Source organism: Pecten maximus, chromosome 8 (assembly GCF_902652985.1).
Source record: "Pecten maximus chromosome 8, xPecMax1.1, whole genome shotgun sequence".
NCBI classification, from domain to species: Eukaryota; Metazoa; Mollusca; class Bivalvia; order Pectinida; family Pectinidae; genus Pecten; species Pecten maximus.
The window spans coordinates 5,828,570-5,851,707 of NC_047022.1; the positions used below are offsets into that span (position 1 = coordinate 5,828,570).

A 23,138-nucleotide genomic window follows, 5' to 3' on the forward strand; every position below is an offset into this window, starting at 1 on the left:
ACTATTTACCTGTTGCTCTATAGTGGGGCAGTACAGGTGATTGAGGAATCGCTTGTTCTTGAGATTGAGGAGCGACCACACGGACGCTGTGCGTTTGTCCAGTTCCTCTTTCTGTCGCTCCTGTGTCGTGTTACAAAGGAATGTACCAAAGAGACACGAGTACGTGTGTTGCACCAATTTAACCTGGAAAACAATCAAATTACATTAAATCATTTAATGGCGACAATTTTGAATCGTAAGTTTATTTAATTTTAAAATCCAGAAAATTTCTGAATGTTTGGAATCAAAGCTATACTTCCCTACACCTTCTGGTACCCATTTTCACATCTATGTAGAGTTGGAAAAACCAAAAATAAAAGCGAATAGAATGAAGTTCTGCTATAGTTTATTTCTGGACTATATATATTTCCGCAATAAAAATTAAAATACTTTTTAGTGCCGTTTCTTAAACAATTTATCACGCAAGGTTCACTCACCAAGTAGGCCTCGTTGAACTGGAAAGCGGTCGGAAACTGCGAGTACAGTTGATAGACGCAGTCGATCCACTGAAGGAACACAGGGCACCGCTCGTTAGTGTCGTCAATATTTATACCATTACCACAGCGATCAGCGAACTTGTGACCAAAGTCCAACCACTCACGCTCAATCAGCACCGAGAATCCCTGTAATGTGAAGTAGTGAGGAGGCCATACTTAAAAGGCTGAGCTCATCAGTTATCACCAATTATTACAGTAATATTTTTGCCCGCGCTCCTGCTTTGGCAGAAATGGAAAAAAATTTGCATAATTGATGCAGATTTCAAAACATAACACATTAAAATTTATTCAATTTTCCGAAGAACTCTGATGCAAGGTAAGAACATCTTTTTGATGAATGTCTGTGTAAAAATTTTTGAACCAGAGTTGTGGACTGACAGATGGACAAACAGATGAACAAAGGGTAACACCACTTGACTCTCATTCTTTTTTGTCAGCATTATAAAGGTCAATTCACCGGGAAATAAAGATGATATTTCTTACCTCAATGGTTCTATAGTACGGGTCAAGCTATTTCTTACCTCAATGGTTCTATAGTACGGGTCAAGCTATTTCTTACCTCAATGGTTCTATAGTACGGGTCAAGCTATTTCTTACCTCAATGGTTCTATAGTACGGGTCAAGCTATTTCTTACCTCAATGGTTCTATAGTACGGGTCAAGCTATTTCTTACCTCAATGGTTCTATAGTACGGGTCAAGCTATTTCTTACCTCAATGGTTCTATCGTACGGGTCAAGCTATTTCTTACCTCAATGGTTCTATAGTACGGGTCAAGCTATTTCTTACCTCAATGGTTCTATAGTATGGGTCAAGCTGAAGTGTTGCAAGTGAGATTATCTGTGGGGTGCGGTCCCAGCCGTCCGAACAGTGGACAAGGACTGGTCGCCCCTCCTTGTCGATGGAGTTGACCGCTAGGTTGGCAGTCTTCATCAGACTGGAGGTGTGTTGAAGCCATTTGGCGTTCTCCAGTCCAGACAACCAGCTACAACGACAGTCAGGTTTATCAACATCCAATAACATCATACAATCAATATATTTTAGCTAAATTTACAACCCTGTATACAGAGACCATCTACAATAGTTGACTTCAGATGAGGTTAACCCCAGGATTTATCAACCCTAGAAATCTGTTAACTAACATCCAGTCAATTGTTTTATTATATATCTGAGTTTATCAAGCAATAGCAGTGAATATGTGTCAAGTTTTTTTATCTCAATTTCTCGAATGTATAATATAAGAGTTTAAAAAAACCCAACAAAAAACAAGGTCTTCCCCAGTTTCTATTTTACGGTATGAGGCAAGTTAATTAGGCAACTGAGTTAAAATGGTAATTTTAACCTGCTGCCCATCATTGTGCGGTGAACACTGCATTACATTCTTCTACTGAGTACTTCCACTGAATTCTGTGACATGTATTCTTCTTAATTTTTATTTTGGTGAAATTAGCACAGAATTAATTAGAGAAGGGAATTAGCTGAAATATCCTGATTGATCATCGGTTTTGTCTGTCCAATCATTGATCGATTAAAATCAATTTATTTTCAATTATACGTATGTATCATCTGCGGTTCCCAGCAAATCAACTAAATGGTGTCTGTATATAATTATCTTTCTTTGGTACTAAAACGTTTTTTACATTCCTTCCTCTTGCTTACGGAGCTGTTTCAGCCATCTAGGTGCTTGTATTTCATATGACATAAGTGACAATCTCACTCCAGCGATCAATGCGACTAATAGAATCTTTCACTCCCTTGGGGGTGAGACAGGGGAATCTCAACCCAAGGGTAAGATTCTTACGTTATCTAATATGGACATCAATGCAAGAAAATTTTGACGTGACGTGACTGAATTGTCGACATTATGTCATTGTATTGTCGCTGTGACGTCATGGCATTGTTGATGTGACAAAATACAATTGTTGTAGCTTATCTCAGACCAAGGGTGAGATAAGAAATCTTGCACCGGTAAAATTGTGGATATCCCTGTCTAGGGTAAGAAAAAAGTTTTTCTGGCACGTACTACCAATCAGTTAATATTTTTTTCATTGATCACAATCTCGGGCATTTCTGATGAAACTCGATTACAGATTTCTTACTTGATTGATTAGTCAAACGCCTCAAACAACTCGATTAATCATAACACCACCACCCAGAATCATACACTATTTTGACCCTTTTTAAGTAACTCGGACTCCGATCCCAATTTCAGTAATCTGAAGTATCACTGATCCGTTACATAAAAATTTCGCCTGGACAATCAAAAATCACCTAATTTGACCTCTGCATAACTAGCTTTGACCCTCGACCTTTGACTTTCGAACTATGAACTCTGACACTTACTTGACCTGGTCTGGGCCACTGCTACAGAGGGTGCGGAGTGCAATGAAGCTCTTTCTGATGGAGTGGATGTTTGCCAGGTTCATGAACTGGATCTCACAGTTCGGGTAGTATTCTGTAAGTCAAAGAGATAAAACATATAAAAGACCATGTCTATTGTTTCTTCAAAACCCCCCTACTGAACATATTGGACTTCAAATGATGAATGCATGGCAGAGTCCACTTAGGTTTCTTAGGGTTGAAAGGGTTAAACATTTCTTCTGATGTCTCAATTAAATAATTTTGTACAGTTGTGTCTATTTCAACAAGAAACCACAATTCTGGTTGTTTCTCTACACAGCCAGTTTTTATTTACACTTTTCCATTTTTCATAGTGCCCAATAATCTAACTGTGAAACAAGGGCCCAATGGGCCCAAATCGCTCACCTGCAATGCAGTGATCTTTTCATATATGGATCCTGCAGTTATTTGAAAGCATACTACAGGACCAATATAATGTCTCTCTGCACTTTGGCTTTTCACTAAAAGTCATTTAAAGATTTAAGCATACTTGATCGACGTGACCTTGAATGAAGGTCAAGGTCATTCATTTGAACAAACTTGGTAGCCCTTCACCCCAGCATGCTACAGACCCAATATCAAGTCCCTGGGACTCTTGGTTATTGAGAAGAAGTCGTTTAAAGATTTTAGCCTTTTTGACTCCTGTGACCTTGAATGAAGGTCAAGGTCATTCATTTGAACAAACTTGGTAGCCCTTCACCCCAGCATGCTACACACCCAATATCAAGTCCCTGGGTCTTTTGGCTATTTAGAAGAAGTCGTCTAATTTTTTTTTAGCCTTTTTGACTCCTGTGACCTTGAATGAAGGTCAAGGTCATTCATTTGAACAAACTTGGTAGCCCTTCACCCCAGCATGCTACAGGCCAAATATTAGATCTCTGGGACTCTTGGTTATTGAGAAGAAGTCGTTTAAAGATTTTAGCCTTTTTGACTCCTGTGACCTTGAATGAAAGTCAAGGTCATTCATTTGAACAAACTTGGTAGCCCTTCACCCCAGCATGCTACAGACCCAATATCAACTCCCTGGGACTCTTGGTTATTGAGAAGAAGTCGTTTAAACATTTTAGCCTTTTTGACTCCTGTGACCTTGAATGACGGTCAAGGTCATTCATTTGAACAAACTTGGTAGCCCTTCACCCCAGCATGCTACAGACCCAATATCAACTCCCTGGGACTCTTGGTTATTGAGAAGAAGTCGTTTAAAGATTTTAGCCTTTTTGACTCCTGTGACCTTGAATGAAAGTCAAGGTCATTCATTTGAACAAACTTGGTAGCCCTTCACCCCAGCATGCTACAGACCCAATATCAAGTCCCTGGGACTCTTGGTTATTGAGAAGAAGTCGTTTAAAGATTTTAGCCTTTTTGACTCCTGTGACCTTGAATGAAGGTCAAGGTCATTCATTTGAACAAACTTGGTAGCCCTTCACCCCAGCATGCTACACACCCAATATCAAGTCCCTGGGTCTTTTGGCTATTTAGAAGAAGTCGTCTAATTTTTTTTTAGCCTTTTTGACTCCTGTGACCTTGAATGAAAGTCAAGGTCATTCATTTGAACAAACTTGGTAGCCCTTTACCCCAGCATGCTACAGACCCAATATCAACTCCCTGGGACTGTTGGTTGTTGAGAAGAAGTCGTTTGAAGATTTTAGCCTTTTTGACTCCTGTGACCTTGAATGAAGGTCAAGGTCATTCATTTGAACAAACTTGGTAGCCCTTCACCCCAGCATGCTACAGGCCCAATATTAGGTCTCTAGGCCTTTTGGTTATTGAGAAGAAGTTGCTTGAATGGAAAGTTGACGCCGGACGGACGACGGACGGACGACGGACGCCGCGCCACGGCATAAGCTCACTTGCCCTTCGGGCAGGTGAGCTAACAATTCAGCCTCTTACACTTGGGATGAGGTTGGTGGGGGATTTTATCATCAGTCTACTAGTCACATGACTTACCTGGACACTCGAGACCTCCACCCTTAGCCCGGTTGGCAAATGCAGCACTGTAAGAGCGACAGTCGATCACCAGCATTCTCTTGTCTTCTCCCAGACTTTCATCTCCAGAATCTGTAAAAAGACATATAATTATTTCCTTATGTCTGTATTTTAATTTGTGCTAAGTCTCAATCTGTAAGATGGGTTCAAGAATTTCCTGACTATTTGGAAATGTGCCAGAAGCAGAAGCAAGAATTTACAGTAAAAGTTCAGAAAACGATTATTTTGCAAAAACTGTATTAATGATAGGCTGCGAGATTTGAAAGAAATATTAAAGTAGCAGGAATTTGCCAGGGCTTTTCCTCACTGGTTTGGATGGGGCCTTTTTGTCTCATTTTGGGAAGAAAATTATTGATTTAGGAAAGATTTTTGCAAGAATAAATCACAAATTTTGTGAATTTGGCTTAAATATGAAATAATTTCAATTGGGAATGAGGCCTATTCATTATGGCCCCAAAAAGCCCTCAGAAAAAGCTCTGTTGGCAGAGAAACTTGACATATTTTATAATGCGTTGAGGTTACCATAGTTGATCAGGGAATAAACCGAGGTGGATAAAAACAAATATAATACAAAATATGGTGACAGGGCTTATTACAGGAGAATGAGGTAGCATAAACATATATATTGAACGACAGAAGATATGGGTGTGCTAGTATCCAGGCATGGGGTCACGATAGCTCAGTCTGTTAGAGCAACGGCCACGTAACCTCAGGTGAAGGTCCGAGGTGTGTGGTTTGAGGCTCCCTAGCCATGTCGGTTTGTGTTTCTCGGGAGCTGAGAAACGGGCTGGTCTGTGCTGTGGTGGTTGTGCTGTGGTGGTTGTGCTCTTCGGAAAGACACTTTACCCTAATTACTCTGGATGCCATGCGATGGGCCACCCATATGTTGTTCAGTGAGGTAGTTATCAACTTCTACAAGGAGTCTGCCTCAAAATGACCATGGCTGTTCACAGGGCAATAAAACCAAGCAAATATCTGGACCGGGTAATTCCTTGAGAGTCCCTGTCAATCTGATATGTAACAAGAGAAATGGCATTCTTATAAGGAACTACAGAATCATTTTCAAAAGAATTTTACCTCCATTTTGTGACCCACTTTCAGATGTGCTGGAGTCATCCAAGATAGCTTGACTATGCTGGTATGTGCCAGGGTTATGGGCGCATGCGAGAGGGATGGATCGTAGAAGGGCCTCATCTTCAGGATTCCGCCAGCCCAGCCATCCAACCTCTGGCTGGCTGCATCGCACCAACACAGCCCCATTACGCTGGTCCCTGAAATGTTTGAAAGTAGTGTAAAACTCATGATTTTGATTCTTTCCAAGGTGAATCAACTTTTTACATTAAATTACATTTTCACCACTGTTTAAACCTGCATGGTATAATATGGTATGGTATGAACCGGTATGGCATGAACCAGTCTGGTATGAGCCAGTATGGTATGAACCGGTATGGCATGAGCCAGTCTGGTATGAACCGGTATGGCATGAACCGGTATGGCATGAGCCAGTATGGTATGAACCGGTATGGCATGAGCCAGTCTGGTATGAACCGGTATGGCATGAACCAGTATGGCATGAACCAGTCTGGTATGAACCAGTATGGCATGAACCAGTCTGGTATGAACCGGTATGGCATGAGCCAGTCTGGTATGAACCAGTATGGCATGAGCCAGTCTGGTATGAATCGGTATTGCATGAACCAGTCTGGTATGAACCAGTCTGGTATGAACCAGTATGGCATGAACCAGTATGGCATGAGCCAGTCTGGTATAAACCGGTATGGCATAGCCAGTCTGGTATGAACCAGTATGGTATGAACCGGTATGGCATGAGCCAGTCTGGTATGAACCGGTATGGCATGAACCGGTATGGCATGAGCCAGTATGGTATGAACCGGTATGGCATGAGCCAGTCTGGTATGAACCAGTATGGCATGAACCAGTCTGGTATGAACCAGTCTGGTATGAACCAGTATGGCATGAACCAGTCTGGTATGAACCAGTCTGGTATGAACCGGTATGGTATGAACCAGTATGGCATGAACCAGTATGGCATGAGCCAGTCTGGTATGAACCGGTATGGTATGAACCAGTATGGCATGAACCAGTATGGCATGAGCCAGTCTGGCATGAACCAGTATGGCATGAACCGGTATGGCATGAGCCAGTCTGGTATGAACCGGTATGGTATGAACCAGTCTGGTATGAACCAGTATGGCATGAACCAGTCTGGTATGAACCGGTATGGTATGAACTGGTATGGCATGAGCCAGTCTGGCATGAACCAGTATGGCATGAACCGGTATGGCATGAGCCAGTATGGCATGAACCAGTATGGCATGAACCAGTATGGCATGAACCGGTATGGCATGAACCAGTCTGGTATGAACCAGTATGGCATGAACCAGTCTGGTATGAACCAGTATGGTATGAACCAGTATGGCATGAACCAGTCTGGTATGAACCAGTATGGCATGAGCCAGTCTGGTATGAACCGGTATGGTATGAACCAGTCTGGTATGAACCAGTATGGCATGAACCAGTCTGGTATGAACCGGTATGGTATGAACCGGTATGGCATGAGCCAGTCTGGCATGAACCAGTATGGCATGAACCGGTATGGCATGAGCCAGTATGGCATGAACCAGTCTGGTATGAACCGGTATGGCATGAACCAGTCTGGTATGAACCAGTATGGCATGAACCAGTCTGGTATGAACCAGTATGGTATGAACCAGTATGGCATGAGCCAGTCTGGTATGAACCAGTATGGCATGAGCCAGTCTGGTATGAACCAGTATGGCATGAACCAGTCTGGTATGAACTGGTAAGAATTGGTATTGCATGAACCAGTTGTATGCAGTTTGAGATGTAACACTCACCTCCACACCACACTAGGGAAGCGGGCCAGAGCTCGGAAACTTGCCACCTTCTTTAATTGTTCGTCGGTAATATCTGACGGGACAATGTGGTACTTTGGGTATGACTGACACACTCTGAAATTCAAACATTTCAAATTGATGGCGCAACGTTAATATTGTAAAAAGTTAAGTAAAATCTTGCTTTATCTTGAAGAAACACAATGAATGAAGTATTAAGAAGAGCACTACATAGAGTTTCATTCATCAAAGAAATCTCTTCGGGAATGGACAACAGGGTTTCTCTATTGCTGTGGATGTACACTTTTGAATTTCACTGTTTGATGGACATTTTTTGTTGACAGTACAATTATATACAAGTATGCAGGTAACATAGATGATCTCCAATAGGAAAGGCAGTGAAAGCATGTCAAGGAAATGAAGACTGTCACCAGCCTTACCCAAAAGATTCATTGAGGTATGTGATTCTCCATGCTGTTTTACTTTTCAAGTTAAACTTCATTCTATCCACCTCCTTTCCAAATGAAAAGTGAAAATTCTCTTCTGAAACAAAAATAGCAAAATGTGAGTGATAAGATGAAATATTTATCAAACAAGAGGTCTAGTGGGCCTGTATCACACACCTGCTACTATTGTAACTATTGAAGTTGATTTCAATGCCTTTGCAGAATACCTCTTTATTCCAATAATTACAGCTACATCTATGGATTTGAATAAACTTTCGTAGTCCTTCATCCTACCATGCTACTAGCCCCATTTCAATATCTTTATTGAGAAAAAGTTATCTAAAAAGATTTTAACGCATTTGACCCAAGTGATATTGAGAGTATGTCATCTTTCATTTAAACAAATTTGGTAGTCATTGATCCAACCAGACTACTGAACCAATATCATGACCGTTGGGTTCTCATTTTAAGAAAAGAAGAAAGAGCAATCATAAAGAGTCTAACTCATTTGACCCCAGTAACCTTGAAAGTAGGTCAAGGTAATTCATTTGAACAAATGTCATAGCCTCTTATTATCCTAGCGTGCTGCTGGCCCAATATCATGGCCCCAGGTCTAGGTCTATTGGTTATGAGAAGAAGTCATTTCAAACATTTTAATACATTTGAACCAGTAACCTTGAAAGTAGGTCAAGGTAATTTGTTTGAACAAACATTGTGGCCCTTTATCCAGCACGCTCCTGGCTATGAATATTCCTGTACAGCCCCACACAGAATACTTCATTACCTTGTTTACAGAGCTGGTAACAGGGGTCAAGCTCTGATCCCGCAGGGCAGCGGTCAACACACCAGGCATGGAAGGCAAACGCAAAGTAGCTCTTGAGTTCCCGGGGCGGGGCCACTCGGTCGCTGACACGACGAAACCACACCTGACAGGAATCATTGTTGCTGAATGCACATCTGGAAATAAAGAAGTTTGTGAAACATGTATATATATATATATATATGCCTCCAATAATTCTTAAATAGAAATTGAAATAAATGCAAAATTAACCAAAATTATGACCAAATGCATGTCAAAATTTGACAAATATTGTTTATAATATTGTTTAACCCCTTTAGGACGTTCCATGTAAAGTACATGTATTACCAGCCTATAGCTATTAATGATTGATGACAAAATTAATGCAAAATTTCTCAGCTGATGAATATGCATTACAGCCATGAATATGCATTACAATATGCATTACAGCCATGAATGTAAAGTCTGTGGTGTCTCTTGATCTGTCACACCTGTTACAATAACACACCTGGCCACTGTGGCATCCTTGCAGTACACGTAGAGGTAAAATATGTCCCGACATTCCACGCTCTCGACCAGTCCTAACGGCACATTGATGAAGCTGTCCTTGAAGCGGATGAGGAGGCGGAAATTGGATAATGCAATCACTCCTTCGTCAATGTGCCCAAGGAATTCTACAGCCTCTCCGCACAGGAGCGGGAATGGCACGTGCAGCGCTGCATCTTCAGTCACCAGCGACTTTTTAGGGTACAGCTCCGATCGCTGTATGTAGTCCAAACTGGACGGCTCCTCAGCATATGCCTACAGATCAGATAAGCAAAATATACATGTAGCAAAATTTAGGATATACATATATATACATACATGTATAGACAGAAATGAACGATCATCATACAGTTTGAAAAACAGGATACAAAATAAACAAATAGGTCAATGAAAGTAAACAAGGCATCAAAAGTGTCACAAATCCCCTCGCGATGCCAAGTACCGGGTATACCTGCTGAACTATCTGGTAACAAACCCTAAGCCTGGTACGAACTTGTTTGAGGTAATTCTCATCATATTTGACCACTATATGATCATGAAGTTTAAAAAGAAATTTGTTTAGAAATGAAGCCTATAAATCTAAGATTTTCCCTAAATAAGAACAGTGACCTTGTCCTTGTCCTTGAACTTTTAGCTTCATCTTATAATTATATATATAAGCTTGTCACCTTAAATTGAAACACAAACTCTTTTAGGGCTTTCTCATACTTGACTTTTTTATGATGTTTGATCAAATTAAAATTTGTATGAAAATGAAATTGCTAGATGGCTTATAAGTTGAATGTACATATGTATATGTAGACACACACATATGTACAAACTGAGCACAATATCCCCTCCCTTACTTCGTCCCTATAATCTAGGGGACAGCAATCCATTTTAGATTGTGCAGTACTGTTATGTAATTATGATTACCTACAAAGTACATACCGTTATAGTTAGTATTGTTTATGTATACAGATCTGTCAACCAATCAGACTGCCATGGCCATTGTAAAACTGCTCTAATGTATGTGTACAATGACAACTAACAAAATATGTTCCAAATATCATTAATATTCTCTACAAGTCAAATGTAGGTGGATTTATTATATACATGTAGTAATTACTTTTATTTTCAGTGTTCTCACAAATGCAGAGCACTTTAAATTTTACAATTTCAGCTTGACAGTCCAACCTTAAACCGAGTAATTATATAAACACAGATATTTAAATGTCCCGTCGAACTGTGTATGACGGGCCCTTGGCAAATACCTCCTTTCCTAATCCTCGAAGGATTTACTCTGGATTTTAGTATGACAAAGTAAACTATTTAAATACACATATATCACCTCGATAACCTGGACTATATATATACACACACAATATACAAACAGCAATATAACTCTCTGTAATGGTACACAGTACATCCGTCACTGGTAAATTACGTCCATAAAGTACGGCCTATATACAGTGGAACCTCTATAAACCGAACATGCATGGGACATGACTATTTGTTCGGTTTACAGAGGGTTCGGTTTGGAGAAGTTGATCGAAAAATGACCGGTCGAATTCCGGATATAATTGGTCGGACGATTTTTTATTAGAATGCACCCGATTACAAACCGGCACGTACACACGTAGACAATATTTGGTTTGTCTGAATAATATGCATATTATGAAAGTTAATCAATGTACATGTATATATTGCAGAATATATAAGAAAGGCAAATGACTTTAACTATAGTTTTAAACAGTTTTTTCACATGTACAACTACACTTTACGATCGACCTACATTTTGTTACATCCGGTGAAGCTTCCGTCATGTGGATGGGGCCGATAGTCCAATACGGAATATTTTACATATCGACTAATATTAAAGGGTGTGAAAATGTTTTGTTTCAATATCAATTACAATTGATCAGTTGATACTGGTCGTATTTCCGACATCGCTGTTGTCTAAAAAAACATCAGTGGCTTCTTTTACGAAAACAACCCCCTTTGGGCCTCATTTAAATTAAATGCGAAACTCAGGCTTCTAGCTCTACTTGCATTGAGAAGATAAACGAACTGACGCGCTTCAATGAAGTGTGACATTGTTTCATAATTATCGTGTTGATTATACACTGGGCCATCCGTCATAATGCCCCCTTGGGATATATATTGGATACCTGTACAAGTCACCTACGTAGGTCCCGAGACAATAAGGCTTCACACAATACCCGTCACAGTTGTTGTTTCACGGTTGACTGGCCTGACCTCGTGTCATAATCGCTCAGGTAAGGCCGGTTTTCAGAAGTAATTTTTGGTATATTTTAACAGGAACCGGACGCAAAATCGGTCCGGTGTTCGGAATTCAGAGGGATCGGTATTTGGAAGTTTTTTAATACTATAATAAAGAAGGACCAATTCCGTACAATGTCAATTCGTTCGGTATTCAGAGGTGTTCGGTTTTTAGAAGGTTCGGTTTTCGGAAGTTGCACTGTATATATATATAGTGTTCAAAATTCATAATTTCTGGTAGTGATTTAATAGTTTTTCATAACCTGATGCAAGCCTTCAATTAGTTTTAAATTCAGTTAATTTTAGACATTACTGATGCAAGCCTTGAACTAGTTTTGAATTCAGTTAATTTTAGACAATTCTGATGCAAGTCATGAATATTAAATTAAGTTAATTTTAGACATTTCTGATGCAAGCCTTGAATCAGTTTTGAATTCAATTAATTTTAGACAATTCTGATACAAGTCTTGAATTAGTTTTAAATTTGAATTCAATTAATTTTAGACAATTCTGATACAAGTCATGAATATTAAATTCAGTTATTTTAGACAATTCTGTTACAAGTCATGAATATTAAATTCAGACAATTCTGATACAAGCCTTGAATTAGTTTTAAATTTGAATTCAATTAATTTTAGACAATTCTGATACAAGTCATGAATATTAAATTCAGACAATTCTAATAAAAGCCTTGAATTAATTTTAAATTTGAATTCAATTAATTTTAGACAATTCTGTTACAAGTCATGAATATTAAATTCAGACAATTCTGATACAAGCCTTGAATTAGTTTTGAATTCAATTAATTTTAGACAATTCTGTTACAATGCAAGTCTTGAATACTAAATTCAGTTAATTTTAGACCATTCTGATACAAGCCTTGGATTAGTTTTGAATTCAGTTGATTTTTGACAATCAGAATAAGATAATTAAATAGATATATTGTATGTATACTACATAAACTATTTAGTCTCATATATATACAAGTAGGTGCGTAGATCCCCATTCACACAATTTATATCAGGCCAAATGATTGTAATATCTGCTTCTCATAACTGTGGACGTCATGATCACAATATTATGGATAAGTCATAACTTATAAAGCCGTATGAAAATATGTCTGCTTTTTCCTATATTTGGCATATATCTGGCTTAGGCCAAATGATAAAATATATCTGCTTCTCAACTACATATAAGCACATGTACAGGAGCTGTCCGTCATAGAGTGGTTGTGTCTATGTGTGTGTGCTACGCGTATACGTAACGTAGCTAGCTGCGCGATATCATGATCAGACCAACACGCTATTATTAGAGTTCCAAGTCGGTGGCCATTCTCCGGTCATCTCCGACCATTGGTCACCATATATAACCGATATAGATTAATATTTCTTTAGGCTAAAGTCAAGTACACAATAACACACAATGAGTTACAAATACATACAACTGTATGTACTTATATAGTTACAATACACTACACTTACAGTACTCATAAAATCTACATTGTATATATATATATACACACTCGACCATATATTATAAATCATTATTCCAAACTGATACATTGAATTATGTAAGCAAGATATATGGAATGCGATCGATTGACACATGTATATAAAATTTGAATTGCTTGTTCAACAAAGTCCAATTTAATACCCTTATTGGCCTACTGTACATGTAGAAATTTGTGTTTAGTATTGTCCCGCCCCCCTCCCCCCCAAAAACAACTGCAGAATTTTTTAAATTTTGATAAATTGAATTTATTTTTTAAATGTGCATCACTTATATATATATATGTATTTGTATAAAGGTGTAAAGAAATTCTATGTGAATTAAAATTCTATGAAAGTAATTTCCCAACTTTTCAGTTTTCTCCAGGATCCAGTATAGCTAGTTTGCATAAATTAATTGTGTTGTCGATTATAAAAAAATGTGGTCAGCATTTTTGACACTTTAATTGTTTATTTTGTAAATTGCAGGCTCACTAGCTAATTTCAACTAACTGATATTTTGTAAATATGTATAAAAAACACACACCATTAATTATTATATATGTGTCACTATATATGCATACAGTACTACATATACCATCCATAAGTTCCTAAGCGCTATATGCAGACGTACAATATTATGAAATTCAGTAAATGTTATCATGATATTATGTATTGTTGTTTTTTGTCTGATAAATGTTTTGATAGTTTATATTTATCAATATAGTTGATACGTTTATTGATGATCTCACTATAGATCTACAATCCTCAAAATGCAACACTTTTGCAATATTATGTTCTTTGTCGTTTTAGAAATTACTTTAACCGAGAGAATATTTTCACTGCAGAAGAACAATTTTTTTGGAAGAGTATCACAGAGTGCAATGTTTAATGGAACTGGAACATCTTTTAAAAAACAAAAATTTTATATATGCACTTTTGGAAAATCTTGTAAAATAGGTCCATTAAGCTTCTTGACCTTGACTCTCCTTGAATCTTTATCGAGGTTGTAATTGGTTATGTCCATATATTATTTTGCCATTTTCACTGACAAATTATGATGATTCTTGAGAAATTTTGGAAGTTATATATTTTATCTAAGTTTGTGACACACTTAAGCCTGTATTAAGATTTTAACGTGTTAAAAGAGTGTGTATAATTCTTAACAGTGGCGTGCAGTGTACACATCTTTGCACTGCACCGAGATGGATCGATCCTCAACCAATGTGCAAGGTTATACGTGAATGCTCAACAGATTCTAAATTTAGTAAATCGTCCGCCGTGTCACTTATTGATCTCTGTCTGCCAAGACTCAGCTGTGTGTCCGCGTACATTCATGAATCAGGTTCAAGCCGTTGGTGAGACGTCTTTAGACCTATAAATGTGTAGATAATATTGATCCTGTATTCTAAAGCAAATAGCTGTAAGTCTTCAATGGACCAAGCTTTATAAGCATTCAGAGATACTGAAGCATTTTATCACACAAACGTGCTTATAAGTTTGTAGGCACCACACGTACAGCTGGAAGACACGTCAGCAATTTCCATTCAATGAAAACTGCAACTTCTGACTATTAAGGTGAATGAATGCTTAGCTGTATGTGAAAAGCTTGTTTCAGTAAAATTTATGCCCGATCATTTGTCAACTACCTTGACCTAGATATTCTACCAGTGCACATGCATGTTCATGTTATATTATTTAAACACTATATGCAGTAACACAAACAATAAGGCTAAATAAAAATTTGTTTCCCGTTAATGGTCTAGCTAAACAGGTTACCAAACAGAAAACAGTTCTTTGTAAAGATAATGTCTGCACTTTTCTGCACTTTTCTCGAGCTCCTCTTTCCTCTTAAAGTCATATATAGATCTACGATATTCATGTGAAAGTTTTGGTAAAGGCTGAAATTGAGGAAAAGGCTCAACATTTCATCAATGTTTTTTTCATTTTGGAGTACAGATCATATATATACAGTTACATTATTTACATACAAGTGGGAATTAAACACAATCTGCAGTAAAAACAAGCATATACTGGGTATTGACCTTGACCAAAAACCCTGAAACTCAAATTAAACTTGTCCAATATATTTTATAAGTTTACTTTATCATTTTATGAAGTTTGATAAAAATCCCTCAAAGAATGAAGCCACTATATAGCTAGCTATATATATAGTCCTCCCAGTTTTACCGAAAGGGGATTAATAACGAAAGCTAAACAAGCTTATGATAACCGTATTTACCTGATATGCATTTTACTCGGTCTAAATTTTATCTCAACTGGCAAATCTGTATGACAAAAACAACTCTGACCTTGCTTATCAGTATCTCTTCCTTGCACCAAATTTTAGGTGCACGACTTCTCCATACTAAATAATGCTATAAATATATCGTTTACATCTGTATTATGCAATGTTTATCCATTTGAATTGAAGTTCACCTTGACTCACAATGACCGATATATACTTTAAACGACTTTATTATGTTGTTTTAAATCATTTCACAATGAAGTCTGACATCTTTCTATGATGATTAAGTACAGCTGTGCATCAAGGGGATGTTTTAAGTCTATATATCTTATTAATTATCATATTACTCATGACGTCTGTGTATAAATTAATGTCGTATGACCCAGTGTGATGTCATACATGATTATAATGACCTAGTTCACAGAGCTTCAAATTAAATACATCACAATATATATATATACTGTACTATACGTATACGTACTACCAAGCTTATAATTAAGTCAACCTGAAGCTGGTAGAATTTTTTATTTGGGCATCGAGAAAGACACAGAAAATAATTTTCACAATATTCCTGACAGTTACGAGAATTAAATTGTTTCTATTTCATTAAATATTTCTATTCTAATATCAAATGAAATATCATGATCATCCCTAGGCCTGCCAATCTGGAGATAAAACAAAATTAAAAAAAAATTCATCACTCCCCCCCCCCCCCCCCCGAGAACTTTTTAAGAATGGAAATGAAAGTAGTACAATAAGATAGATGTAGTCATTTTTCGATACTGCTTTAATTTTAGTTACAAATAACTTCGAATTCCCAAATAAACTTGTGCCTGAACTTATTTCCTCCTTTTTAAATGTACATGTATATATGAAGAGAACGAGTTATAGAAAGACAATTCATGCGTTTTATATACACAGTGGACTTGTCGTTTGAACGATATGTTTCTCGGAATTCAAATAAAGGCTTTACATGACGATTATGAGATAAAAATAAAAATAATTCCTTTGCGTGCATTGGCCGTGGGTGCTTTATGCAAGAAATGCATTATACAGACTGTATAACTTAGCAACACAAATGACGAAGGAAGACAACTTTTTGACTCTTGCCCTGACCGGGCCTCAAGATCCACGGCACCCAATCGCCTAGCCAGAAATACCCGCAGCTTATGCCGCTGCGCCACATTGGCGTTCTTGACTGTATATACGATATCCAACACTGAAAATTTACATTAGTTATAAAGAAAAAATTGACGACCTTCAGTATATTTTCCTGTTTCGTTATATATATATATAAGTAACTGCATGCTTCCTTACAAAAACAACAAACAACTGATAATCTATTTAACATATCAGCATATATCAGGACTTAGGAAATGGTGTAGAATTTTCATAAACATATAGGATATTTTCCTGTTCAATTCTAAGTAACTGCCTTCAGCTTTCTTGCACAACAGTAAAACAACTGATAATATATTTAACATATCAGTTACATCAGGACGTCAGGAAATGGTGCAGAATTTGTATTAACTTTTAGGTAAATGTGTATATAGAGCTCACCAGAATTTGTATAACTTTTAGGTAATTTATATATATATAAATGTGTATATATAGAGCTCACCATTTTGTCATGCATCTGGCATAAATACTGATGGAACCGCCGACACCAAACTCCCCTTTTCGTTGTCAGTACCGTTGGACGTTCGTCTGAAACAGCAAGCGGAATAATCCATATTCAGAAAAATCATGTTGTAAATTTTTCTTACTCACACTTTAATCAGGCACATCTAAAGCAACAATTGCTACTAAAAATAATTTTGACAATTTGCAACGTCAATGTGATATAGTAAAAAAAAGACACATTCTAATATTATGATTTATGTTGAGAAATTCTATTCTCTTATATTACCATTCAGATCTAGACTTGTCTTATTTAAAAAGGCCGTAATACTCAACTTGTCAATGGGTAGGTCCCAAAACAATTTACAATTCACAAACTTTTATCCCATTTTACTTGTTCAAAATTTTTGTCGTTTAGGTATATTGACAGATATACAGCACAAGCTGGCAACAACACCACGACGTCATGATCACTACAACAATACCATGACGTCACTGCGACAATATCATGACGTCACTACCACAATACCATGACGTCACCGGTACCACAACAATACATATACCATGACCTCAAGGTTATGATACAATGGCCTCACGGTAACAATTAAATGACGTCACAGCGACAATTCAATCACCTCATGACATCAACATCAAAGTGCAATAGTACTGTAATAGCGCTCTAGACCGAGCGTAATTAAAATAGCATGATGGGAGATCTAGAAAAATACCAGATAATCCTCCCCAACCTTCAAGACGTCACAGGAATCTTCAGTCGTCGAGGTACTGGTGATACTCATATAGCCCTCGTGATTGGCAGTGCCTCGAGTTAGACAACCAAGAATATCGTGCTGTACTCGTTTCTTGGATATTACTCTAGATATCACACCCTCACAGGGGTCGACATTAACTTTTTTCTGCACTTGCACCTTCGGACAAGTGATAAGATAAATTCACTTGTCCGAATGAAATAATCACTTGTCCTACATGTGTTTCTACTTTCTATCTGTTATTTGTAAACAGCGAGATGATTTATTATAAAGTAGAGGTAAGCACTGCAAGCCATAATTTCGACTCATAACAATTACTAACAACAATAAAACAGCAAGAAAGTATTATTACAAGTTATTTAAGTTTTACCAAACCATCCTTTTTTTTACCTGAAAGCAGATGAATGAAGTACTCTAAAATAATTAACTTTCATGGAGAACTGTTCGACTAAACTATAAACAAACTTACTACTGTGAAAACATTAAAACATGTCACCGTTTTCTAGGGCACTGCAGTCTGCTTCATCTGTAGCCTCCATAATTATATCAAAACGGATTCATTTTTATTACGATTCCAGCAGACGGTATCTGTCGTAGTATCAATGCTCTCACATGTACAGCATTCGCATGCGTTTCAAACATACTAGTGATACCGATTACATGTTTTCGAGAGCCCTCGGAAGTCTACCATCATTTCTATGTAGTTCCGACTGAGGCTTTAATAAGCATGATCAACTCACTTCCGTTCGATGGTTAACACAATTTAAAGGAGTTTTTACTCATTTTACAGTGAGTATTGAATCAGTTTTGACTTCAGAATATAACATCAATAAAACACAATGACAGATTTGTTACTTATCCCGTCGGACAAGTACTTTAATGATTTCACTTGTCCGACATCAATTTCGTCTGGTACCGGACAATCGGACAAGCGTTAATGTCGACCCCTGCCTCAGGGTCGGGGAAGATTCTATTGTTCAAAGAGTTGAAATATGTTTGGAGCATTCTTACTAATATAAATCATGGTTTCCAAGTTCATGTTTCATATTGAGCATATAAATGTTAAAAATTAGCACAGCCTAATTAGGATTTTCTCAACAGTAAATTAAAAAAATTTGTAAGATTTTCTAAGGGGACAGGGATGGGCTGTTATTTGGCCTCACATATGCGCATACAAGTAAATTATTGTATTTAATTACGCGTGGCTAATCCCTTGTGCGAGTCTGAAGAGTTCTGGCTCTATAGCTATCTAACCGCTATATATACTTCTATTTTTGGCCTCTGCCACAGTCATACCGATCTCTGCTGTCAAGTCAGCAGTTCTTTTTATCGACCGGCAATAAATACAACAAATCGTGATCAGTATTTCTCAAGGTGAATGATCAATCACAACAGTATATGTTGTAATAGCTTTAAAAACACTGAGGCCAGCAATTTGGTAAAAAGGGAAATTTAAAACCCAAAGAATTTCTGAAATGTCTTAAGTCAGCAAATTTCTGGTCATGACATTTAAATTCTGTGACAATTAATTCTACAAATATACACATGCACTAGCATAGATATATATATATGTGTAAAACGAATTATCTTATCAACAGGAAGTTTGGGCCTAAAAACAATGGTCATAAACATGAAACTGTTTGTTTAAAACAGACTACTTGCATTGCTATCTATATATATATGTCAATGTCGAATTATATTGGTAGATCTATATATATATATATAGTAAATATATATATATACCTACATATGATATAACAAACATGCATGTTAACATATAAATATGATCCTGATGGTAACATGTTGCAAGTACATATGCTACTTAAATGTAAGCATTGATTAACGCTGTATAATTCGCAACAGAACTCTCGTTGTACGTATATATATATATATACAGCAAATTAACTGATTATGATGCATACATACATTTCCCATAGTGTCACATACATAACATTATATAATTTCATTAATTTGTAAAACATCATCGCTATACTTTCCACCAATTCTGACTCATCCGATATCGATGCCCCCTCCCCCCTTTAAATAATCTTTTTTTAATGTCTTATTTGGTTTAGAAATTAAAATAACACGTTCACAAACAATAGAATGTAAACATATTATTCTAAATATTGTCATGAATTTTTGACAAGTCGATGTATCAAGATACAGATATTATGAAACCATACTGGTGTTAAAATCAAATCAATTCATACAAATCTGCTTTAAATGATAAGGTCTGGTTTGGTTATGTATTGTTTAACGTTGTATTAACATCTAATAACCTGGTATGTAAGGTAATTTAATTATATTTAGGACAGCCTCGAGATCGCCGGTGGGCGAGATGCAGGATAGCTAGTGGTGAATGAGTTAGTTTTGGGAGGCTGCGGTCACGTTTGTCTCCTGTACATGTGATAGTGTGGAAATGATGCTGAATTTATAGTGCTACCTCATGATCACTGAATTGAAGCATACTGCTGATCGGGAAGACACCCAGCAGGACACTCCACCCAGTCATATTAAACTGACCAAGGGTGAACCAGTCGTCACACTCCCAAAATTACTGAGTGCTAATTATATATAAGCAGGAGTGACATTTATTACCGTTAGGGGGGCTGTGGTAGCTGATCATGAGTGGTTAAGGTGTCCCGACACTTTAACGCTAGCCCTCCACCTCTGGGTTGCGAGTTCGAAACCTACGTGGGGCATGCACAGTTACCAGGTACTGACTGTAGGCTGTTTTTTTTTCTCCGGGTACCCCGACTTTCCTCCTCCTCCTCTAAACCCGGCATGTCCTTATTTAAATGACCCTGGCTGTTAATAGGACGTTAAACAAAAACAAACCAAACATTTATTACCATTTTTGTAGACTCTGGTATGTCTCAGCCTTGTGACAGATTACAAAGCCTTCATCACATGGGTGGTGATCATGAATATATTAATGCTCATAAAGGTGATCAGGCAGTCTCAAGAAGGGAGACATTAGGAAGAATTGGTGATCAGGCAGTCTCAAGAAGGGAGACATTCGGAAGAATTGGTGATCAGGCAGTCTCAAGAAGGGAGACATTCGGAAGAATTGGTGATCAGGCAGTCTCAAGAAGGGAGACATTAGGAAGAATTGGTGATCAGGCAGTCTCAAGAAGGGAGACATTAGGAAGAATTGGTGATCAGGCAGTCTCAAGAAGGGAGACATTCGGAAGAATTGGTGATCAGGCAGTCTCAAGAAGGGAGACATTCGGAAGAATTGGTGATCAGGCAGTCTCAAGAAGGGAGACATTCGGAAGAATTGGTGATCAGGCAGTCTCAAGAAGGGAGACATTAGGAAGAATTGGTGATCAGGCAGTCTCAAGAAGGGAGACATTCGGAAGAATTAAGTTCCTGACATATGTATATCTTATATATTTATCAATTATGCCATTGCATTTTGCCATTATGATTATTATTTTCTTTAATGGTATCTAACCCCTTTCCCCGCCATTTTACAATAATATATATATAAATTGCTTTTCACTTAATGTACGACTTGGGAGTCGATACCAACAAATTTGATATATCCATATTATATATTTTAGCGAGTTTATATTATGTCACTTAACAACTCGCACTCAAACTTGACGTGGTATCTGAATGTAAAATCAATATTTCATTTTTTTTTTTACAGATTCTGTATGGAACACGACACTGGTGTGACAATCACGACATCGATGTGGTCTTACCTGGCCATGGGAGATTGTGAACTGAAGAGGATACAGCCTTGTTGTTGACAATATACACATACGACCCACTCATTTAGCTTTTCAGAACAAATCCACAAAACATGTACCAATACATAGAAATTAATCCCACAAAATATTGACACCTTACTGCAGTTTATATATATGATTCATGAACTTTGTACGTACATGTGTCAAATTTCTGGAATTTGCACAGATCTAGAGCTGTGTTAAAGTACAAGATCTGCTGAGAAGGCAAAATATATCCTAGAAAAAAAATCTGCACATAAATTTGTCCACTACCAACAGTATATATATATATATTTATGATTCCTTACATGGAAAACACAAACATTCTGGCAGAGCCTGGAAATCTTTACACAAGACAGACCCTCACATGATGTCTGGGAGTACGAAATGTTTCTCTGCTATCAATATCCAGTGTGTATACATTCAATTTCCATTCTATAAGACAATTTCTAAAATGCTGACTAATTATTGATTTTAGAAATAAAACAAAAAGATTTTTAATAAAACTTGGTGCTTCAATTTAAACCACCCCGGGACAAGGCTCAATATATACTTACTGAATGGCAGGAGTTTTAGGAATTTAAGTAATTAAAGTTGCAATATTGTTAAGTATATATATATATACCAGAACTAAAACATTATTACACTGTATTTGACCTAATAAGCACACCTCAATCTAATTAGAATTAGATGTTAATTATCCACCTTGTAAACTTTGTATGAACATATATATTTATAGAGTAAGGAGTTGATAATGAACATCTTATTTTAATTAGATTGAATTGATCGATGTGCACTTACGCTTATAAATGCACCCCTCACCTTTTTAAGGAAAAAGACAATGGGTGAGCTAATTTAGATTTATTTATATATGTTTATATAGTTCTTACCTGAATAATCTGCAGTCTTATATATAACCAAAGCAATCAAAAATCTTTGGTTATTGTAAATAAAAGACTAGATTATTCAGGTAAAAACTATTGATTGTTTTTTCGTCACATAAAGGAGGGGCCGCGGTGGCGGATCCGGAGTGGTTAATTAAGGTGTCCCGACACTTTATCAATAGCCCTCCACCTCTGGGTTGCGAGTTTGAAACCTACATTAAAATATTGGGCATGTGCATGCGCTAGCGCTGTTGCCAGGTACTGACCGTAGGCCGGTGGTTTTTCTCTGGGTACTCCGGATCCGGCTTTCATCCACCTCCAAAACCTGGCACGACCTTATTAAATGACCCTGGCTTTTAATAAGACGTTAAACAAAAACAAACCAAACGTTACATAAAGATACATAAATGAAAAAAAGTTATTTTCCCCACCTAGATTTCAAATGGAAGCTTTTGAAGTACACATGAGCTTACTATGACAAATATGGTATATGTATATAGTTCACTCAGCTCAATTTGAATCAGTAGCTATGGTGCACTTAAG

General features: G+C 37.3%; 1 protein-coding gene across 1 annotated transcript in view; it reads right to left on the bottom strand.

Moving 5' to 3' along the window:
- LOC117332429 (myotubularin-related protein 3-like) overlaps nucleotides 1-23,138 on the bottom strand; it is a 34,818-nt gene that overhangs the window by 5,901 nt on the left and 5,779 nt on the right. The window contains exons 2-12 of the mRNA XM_033891328.1: nucleotides 17,206-17,291; nucleotides 9,550-9,842; nucleotides 9,027-9,199; nucleotides 8,237-8,339; nucleotides 7,800-7,913; nucleotides 5,998-6,191; nucleotides 4,882-4,992; nucleotides 2,878-2,989; nucleotides 1,324-1,519; nucleotides 477-662; nucleotides 10-183 (exon numbers count right to left, since the gene is read on the bottom strand). Of these exons, the coding sequence (XP_033747219.1) occupies nucleotides 10-183; nucleotides 477-662; nucleotides 1,324-1,519; nucleotides 2,878-2,989; nucleotides 4,882-4,992; nucleotides 5,998-6,191; nucleotides 7,800-7,913; nucleotides 8,237-8,339; nucleotides 9,027-9,199; nucleotides 9,550-9,842; nucleotides 17,206-17,220 (1,671 nt within the window). The 5' untranslated portion in view covers nucleotides 17,221-17,291. The remainder of the gene's footprint in view (nucleotides 1-9; nucleotides 184-476; nucleotides 663-1,323; nucleotides 1,520-2,877; nucleotides 2,990-4,881; nucleotides 4,993-5,997; nucleotides 6,192-7,799; nucleotides 7,914-8,236; nucleotides 8,340-9,026; nucleotides 9,200-9,549; nucleotides 9,843-17,205; nucleotides 17,292-23,138) is intronic.